Genomic DNA, 7726 nt, shown 5'->3' with positions numbered 1-7726 from the left:
ATGGATTCAGACACAGCGCTGCAGTGCTACTTCTCTTGTTTTTCCTGTTTGGGAGGACATACGTCCTTCTTTTTCTTCTTCCTGGTTCACCTTCTCTCTTAACAGTACTCTTTGGAATCTAATAGCAAAAAAGCTATTAAGCCTTGGGAAGAGGGGTCAGGAATGTGAATTATAATAACTCTAATTTTATATTGAGTGATGTTCAAAATAGGATTTTATGTACATTAATTTGTTCAGGGAAACTAGTGGAGAATTTTTTTTTCATATGTTACAAAGTATGCATTTTACTTTACTCATAAGTATGTTGTTTTACTATAATTTGTTTATAATGTGCAATTTGAATATGATAATTGGGAAAATTTTGTCATAAATATTAAAGTTACAATGACATAATTTTCACTCTCAATCAAATGTTTATGTATTAATGCAGTATAGAACGCAAAGAATGAGAATTGTAGAAGTGTTGATAGGTTTTGTAAATTATATGATAGCCACTGGAAACAGGCAAGTTTGAAGGGCAAATGTTTTTGTGTTATGTTATCATTTCCAGTAAACATGTATTAAATGGTAGTTTAGTTATCAAAGCATGATATCAATTAGGCTCTTTTTATGGGCTCAGCCTTCATATAAATAAGCCAAATTATCAATGGGAAAAAAGGTTCTTATAAATGTAAGTCAAGTGAAGTCAGTTATCTTTTCTACTCAGGTTGTTGATCACAAGTGGAAATAAATAACATGGTTATTTAAATTTCACCTGCATGAACAACTCTTCTGTGGCCCATATGTGACAGAATATGTGTTTTCTTAATGATAAATTAACAAGAATGAAAAGGTAAAACCTAGAGATGATCTTTTCCAAATTCTGAATGTTACAAAAATGTACAAGTCACAGAAAGAGACACAAAGAGGTTAATTACCTCTCTCAACACCTACAACTAGAACTCAGGATTCCTAACTTTCAGTTCAGTCATACCAATGGTCCCATCTTTTGCCCCATCTGCAGAATTGTTCTGTAATGTGTTCATTAAGAGGTATAGACATGATAAAACGTTATATTACCATCTGAGATGATTTTCTGCTTTCAAATAGATTTTTTTTAATGAAATGTATATTGTGATTTCCTTTTTTCTGGAACAGACAACTACAAAACTTCTAGATGGCTCTCATCAGCAGCATGGATTTCTTTCTTTGACATACACAAAAGCTGTAACAAAAAATGTCCGCCACAAGTTAATATCAAGAAATGAGCGAAGAAGTTTTCATAAGTTATCTGAAGGTCTAACGGATGGGTCCCCTCATTTTCTTCATGAAATTCTTCTCTCATCACAAGCGTTTGATATTGTCCTGTGTTTTCCTTTACTTAATGCCATTGCAAGTATATTTCAAGCAAAATTACCAAGGACCCAAAAAGAGAAAAGAAAATCTCCTGGTCAGCCCATGAGGACCCATACAGTAACTTCACGCAATTTACCTTTGATTTACATCAACACAAGCGTAATCAGAATTTTTGTTCCAAAAACAGAAGAAATGCAGCCAAGCATTGAAGGTATTGTCTTCTGAAATTCTTTTAATCTTATTTGAATAACTTTCTTCTAGAGACCTTAGTCTTATTGCTGCTTTCTTTTTTTAAAAAGATGGCACCAGCTTATAGTTTGTAGTTTGGTGTGCTTTAGAAAGAGTAAATATGTTATAGTCATTCTACAACTATATCTTTAGGAGATATGTCAGAATATTGGGTATGTTTTTGACTCTCTTAGTTACTATATGAAGAAATATGAGGGTTTTTTTTCCAGGGCTTTTGAAAGTAACGCTTAGACTTTCTGTCATTTGTTATAGTAAACTCAAATGTTGGGTTCTATGTACTTAAGATAACTAAAAATCAGTTAAAAATAGCCAACACACCAAGACTCTTGTGGCTTCTTCCAGGCACCTTGGTGCCCTCTGAAATTGTTCTAGGTTTTACAATGAATTGATAATCCCACTGCCTCCATCCACAGAGTGACTTGTAAATTTTAATTTCCCCCATGATATAAAAGAATGAAGAACTTAAAGAATTTTCAGTGAAATTATAACACAGTGGTTAATGGTATGAACTTTGGAGTTACACAGACCTGAGTTCCAAGCCCAGCTTTGCCAGTTAATGAACTGTGAAATCTTGAGCGAGTTGACTAAATCCCTGTATTTAAAATGGTGATAGTAGTACCTAATAGTCCTTATTGATAGCTTACTTCCAAAGATGACTACATGAGACCGTGCATGGTGCAATTCCATAGTAAGCTCTCAATAAAGGAAGTCTTAGAAGAAGGTGCTGCCCTTTCTTTTAAAGTAGAATTTCTGGAAGTCCCACATTTCACTACTGCTTATCCCTCATTGGCCAGAACTTGATCATATGCCTATGCCCTCTGTAAGAGAGGGTGAGACACAATCTTTCCTAGGTGTTAGTGTGCCCAGCTAATAAGTTAGGGTTCTGTTAATTAGAGAGAGAAGAGAGAACAAATATTTGAGGGGTAGTTTATGCACAAGAAAACAGCAAAGCTCTTTTTCTTCTTCTCTTAGTTATTAGGAGGAAGACCTTGAATGGTCAGTGATGTTAGATAATAAAAGAAAAGCACCTGGTTCCAGTCTCCTTGTCAGTCTAGTCTGTCTCTTGTTGTGTCTCACATTAATAGGTGATTTTAATTAGGGAAGGTATTCTGCCTAAAATTCTCAATCATTAAGGTGTATTAAAAGTAATGGTTTCTTTAACATTTCTATAAATAAAAGAAAATATTTGTAGAGTTTTTTTAGTTCTTAATTACCAAGATGTCTATCTAGAGATAAATTCAGTGTGTTCTTAATACAAATCAGTTCCTATTTTTTAATTCTAATTTTTTACTAGTGACCATCATAGAATTGATTACTTTGAGATATGAAATTACTATTGTCTGCATATTCTTTATATTCTAACTGCACTATTCAGGTTTTTTTTTCATCTGTTCAGATAGTTTGTAGAAACACCTGAGCTAGTCTTTTTCTTTTTAAAAGATTTTTTTATTGGTTTTCAGGTAGAGAAGAAAGGAAAGGGAGGGAGTGGGGGACGGAGGGAGGGAGGGAGAGAGAGACAGACAGACAGACATCAGTGTGAGAGGAAACATTGATTGGCTGCCTCCTGCATGCCCCCTGGCAAGGATAGAGCCCACAACCCGGGCATGTGCCATCACTGGGGATCAAACCTGCAACCTTTCAGGTGCTTGGGAATATGCCCAACCAACTGAGCCCCACTGGTCAGGGCTAAAGTGTTAGTCTTTATTGAGCAACAAGTGACGTGAAAGACAAACCACTAACCAGAAAAGAGGCTGCATATTTATTGCAGAGGCAGTGACCTTTATACTTTTTCTTTATTGTTATTCTTTATTATATGAATACCTAATGAATATTTAGATAATATAATTTATATTAAAGTTGCATAGGTAAAAAAAGAAATTAACATTTATGCACAATATAGTTTTCTGAGAACCAGTTTGAGAGTCATAATAACATTTTCTTATAACCATAAAGGGAACAGACATGAAAAGTGACTGAGATTTTCAAACCATTTTTAATTTTCCAACTGAGAATAAGGGAAAACGCTAAGGAAACAGAAGTAGTTTGGCTTTGTTATTACAGAAAGTGTATTATTATTTTGGGAACAGAGTCTGGAGTAGTACATTACATTTTAAAAACAGCATATTGCATAATCCCTTCACCCCTCTCAGCCAGAGCCCCACCCTGTCACCTCTGACAGTTTAAGCAAAGAAAAAAAAGAAAGACTCATTGACACAGCAGTATGATGATTGCTGGGGGTGGGGGAGTGGAGTGTGGGGGAAGCAAAAGGAGGTAAAGGGGGAATAAATGGTGATGGAAGGTGAATTGTACATCTGAAACCTGCATAATTTTATTAAGCAATGTCACCCCAATAAATTCAATAAAAATAAAATTAAAAATACCATATTGTAGTATCTATATCTTATTTTCATTAAAATGTAATTATATTTTGTATCTAGATAAAATTAAAAAAATAGTCTCATGATATCATAAAAAAATCTAAATGTTTTTTAACAATTAAGAGTATTGTTTTCCACAAATATTTCTCTGGCTGGTATACAAGCATTCATTTTTCTAACTTGAGTGAGTTCCTGTAATTTTCATTAACAATAAGATATGTTAGTAAGCTTTTGTGATTTTCTGAAAATTCCTTGTAATATATACTTGATATTCTCCATTTCATAATTTTCTAATTGTTTTTATTTGAATGTAAATGCCAGCTTTCATTGAAACATCTGAAAAAAATTGATATTGGAGGTGAGAGGTTTGGCTGAGGTGGAGAAAAATACAGGGAGAATGCTCTATGAAAAAATAGGGAACGGTCATGCGGACATATCAGGAAGTAAAGCAACACATCTGAGTAATGCTTTTGTGGTAACATAGAAGTGTTCAGGAATTACAGATGGTCCTCAAATATACTATTAAATACTAATCACCTAACTAAACCTAAGATGAGTCCTTTTTCCTGTAATATCCCCTGTACTTTAATTTAAGGTTTTACATCTTAATTACACAACATAAAATATCTATATTGGTCACAAATACAAACAAAAAGAAGATGAACCAAATGCATATGCTTCATCTCATTTATTGTTTTAAAATTGGGCCTAGCATATAAAGCAGTATCAGTATATTGCTTTTTCTAGAGGAGTCAGTCTGGCTAAGACTTTTATTTTTCATGGAATTTTTTTTAAAAAACTGAATTTATTGGGATGATATTGGTTAATAAAATGATATAGGTTTCAGGTGTACAATTTTATAATACATCATCTGTATATTGTATTGTGTGTTCACCACCCAAGTCAAGTCTCCTTGACTTGGCTAAGACTTTTAAATAGGTGTTCAATAGTGTTTATACTGATAAATAGTCCTGAATTAGACGTAGCTGTTTCTCAGTGTAAGCATTTGAGCTGCACTTAAAATTTGCTCATTTTTCTTAAAATATTTTATCTATTTGATGTATTGAATGCTTCTGAATCTCTTTGGTATTTGTTAGTAGAGGGGCCATTTTCATAGTGAATTTCTCCTTGCTTTTTCTGACTGAATGGTATTCCGTTATATCATACTAGAGGCCAGGTGCACAAATTCATGCACCAGTGGGATCCCTCGGCCTGGCCTGTGGGATCAGGCCAAAACTGGCTCTCCAACATCCTTGAGGGGTCCCAGATTGCAAGAGGGTGCAGGCCAGGCCAAGGGACCCCACCAGTGCACAGTCAGGGCTAGGGAAGGACACGGGAGGTTGGTCAGCCGGGGAGGGACCAGGGGAAGGCTCCAGGGCATGTCCGGCCCATCTTGCTCAGTTCCGATCAGCCAGATCACAGCAGCAAGCTAACCTACCAGTAGGAGCATCTGCCCCTAGTGGTCAGTGCATGTCATAGCTACTGGTCAACTGGTCAACTGTCTGTCTCCTGGTGGTCAGTGCACGTCATAGCGAGCAGTTGAGTGGCCTTAGCATATTATGCTTTGATTGGTTGAATGGACAACCAGACAACCAGACACCTAGCATATTAGGCTTTTATTATATAGGATACCACATTTTGTTTATCCATTCACCTGTCAGACACTTGGGCTGCTTCCACCTTTGGGTTAGCTCCTGTGGTGAAAACTGGCATACAATGGTACGGTTAAGCCCATTTTCAGTTCTTTTGGAGACATACACACACACACACACACACACACACACACACACACATACACACACACACACATACACACACATACATACACCTATGGGTGGAATTGCTGGATCATGCTAATTCTATGTTTAGGATTGTGTGTTTTTGAGGAACCACTGATCTGTTTGGAAGCCATTTTGACTGGAGCAGGATTTGTGATAATTTCTGAACTAAGCTAATGTTCAGGCATAATTCAGTCAACAAGAAGAGCAATGGGGGTTCCTGTATGCTGAGCACCTCTGCAAGGAGCATAGGTCAGAAGTTCATTGGTTAACCCTGGCTTTAGTTTTCTGTCACTGAGCAGTGGTTTATTGAAACAGGTTCTGTGCTTCATTGATTTGTGTACATGTCAGAAGGAATAAGAGTCAGGCTATTTGAGAGAAGGGAGATAAAAATAAAAGCTTTATTTCCTTTTTGTGTGCATGCACTTTTTTTCTTGTTTTTGGCTTATTGTGTCATAGCCATTAACTAATACTATATATACATAGTTTTGTTATTGTTTTAAATTTCCCATTTGGCTGCTATAACTAGGAAAATCCCCAATTGATTGTAATTGCAAAAGTATTTCCAGACTTTTGCTATCATTTTTTTAAAGCTCTCCCCTCCTTTTTTTTTTTTTCTTTTTAGTGCTGATTTTGGTGGGATTTTTAAGGTCTAATTCTAAAATTAAAATGCATAAGTAGCTTCTAAGTAGGTACCTTGACAATCAACATATTAGATCAGAGGAAGTCATTATATAGCCACCTTCAGAAAATACCGTCTGCCACATTCTCTGTGGACTTTTGGTAAATTTTACTCTTTTGCTTATGTGAATATTTTTTGCAATAAACACATTTTTAGTGATATTTTTTATGACTTGGGTGAGTATATCTATTAGAGTAAAATTCTAGGAAAAATGATTGCTAGATCAAAGGGCATGTGCCTTTAAAATAGAAAGGGATGTAAAACTGCCCTCTTAACTGGCTGTACCAGTTTATACTGTTTTCTCAATCTCATCCTAACAAAGGTTTATCAAACATTTTGGTCTTTTGTCAGTCAAAGAGTATACTCTTTTTCTAGGAGTTGCTCATTTTTTCCCTTATCAATTATAAGAGCTCTTTATGTTAAGTCTTTTGTCTGGTCTACATTGTATTGCATACATCTTTCATTGTTGTTTTTTGCCTTCTGCCTATATGTGTCTGTGTCTGTCTATACTTATGTGTATATCTATATTTACTGTATCTACATGCATATATCTTATATTTATAATGAAATATCTATCTGAGATGTTATGAATTGCCAGAATATGTGCCTATCCATAAAATCTAATCTAATAAAAGTCAAACATGCAAATTGACCATACCTTTGCTACACCTTAAGCCACGCCCACCAGCCAATCAGAGCGACTATATGCAAATTAACCCAACCAAGATGGTGGCCAGCAGCCACTGAGCTGGAGCTAGCAGGAGGCTTGGTTGCACCAGTGATGGAGGAAGCCAAGCTTCCCGCCTGCTGCGGCCGGCTCTGAGCTCCACTGAAGGCAACAAAGTTTCAATTATAGAAGATAAATAAACCCAGATACCTGCTTTCAGCCAGTGTGGCCACGGAGCTGGAGCGAGCAGGAGGCTTGGTTGCTCAAGTGATGGAGGAAGCCAAGCTTCCCGCCCATCGTGGCTGGCTCTGAGCTCCACTGAAGGCAACAAAGTTTCAATTATAGACGGTAAATAAATCTCAGAATAAAAAGAAAAAAGAAAAAAAGGAGAGGCTGGGAGCTTCCGTTGCCGGGGGGCTTGGCCAGCCTGAAAATGGCCCTCAGCCCCTCACCCAGACTGGCCAGGCAGCCCAGTGGGGATCCCCCATCCTAAAGGGGGTGTGGCCAGCCTGAAAACAGCCATCAGCCCCTCACCCAGGCTGGCCCAGACACCCCAGTGGGGATACCCACACTGAAGGGGGTGTGACCAGCTGCAAACAGCCATCAGCCCCTCACCCAGGCTGGCCAGGCACCCCAG

General features: G+C 37.0%; 1 protein-coding gene across 1 annotated transcript in view; it reads left to right on the top strand.

The window, feature by feature from the left end:
- Positions 1-7726, top strand: part of VPS13B (vacuolar protein sorting 13 homolog B) — a 583949-nt gene that overhangs the window by 286661 nt on the left and 289562 nt on the right. Inside the window, exon 30 of the mRNA XM_023763624.1 lies at positions 1138-1546. Within this exon, the coding sequence (XP_023619392.1) occupies positions 1138-1546 (409 nt within the window). The remainder of the gene's footprint in view (positions 1-1137; positions 1547-7726) is intronic.

This window comes from Myotis lucifugus, unplaced genomic scaffold (assembly GCF_000147115.1).
Source record: "Myotis lucifugus unplaced genomic scaffold, Myoluc2.0 scaffold_294, whole genome shotgun sequence".
Classification (NCBI taxonomy): Eukaryota; Metazoa; Chordata; class Mammalia; order Chiroptera; family Vespertilionidae; genus Myotis; species Myotis lucifugus.
This window is presented reverse-complemented; position numbering and strand designations above follow the sequence as displayed.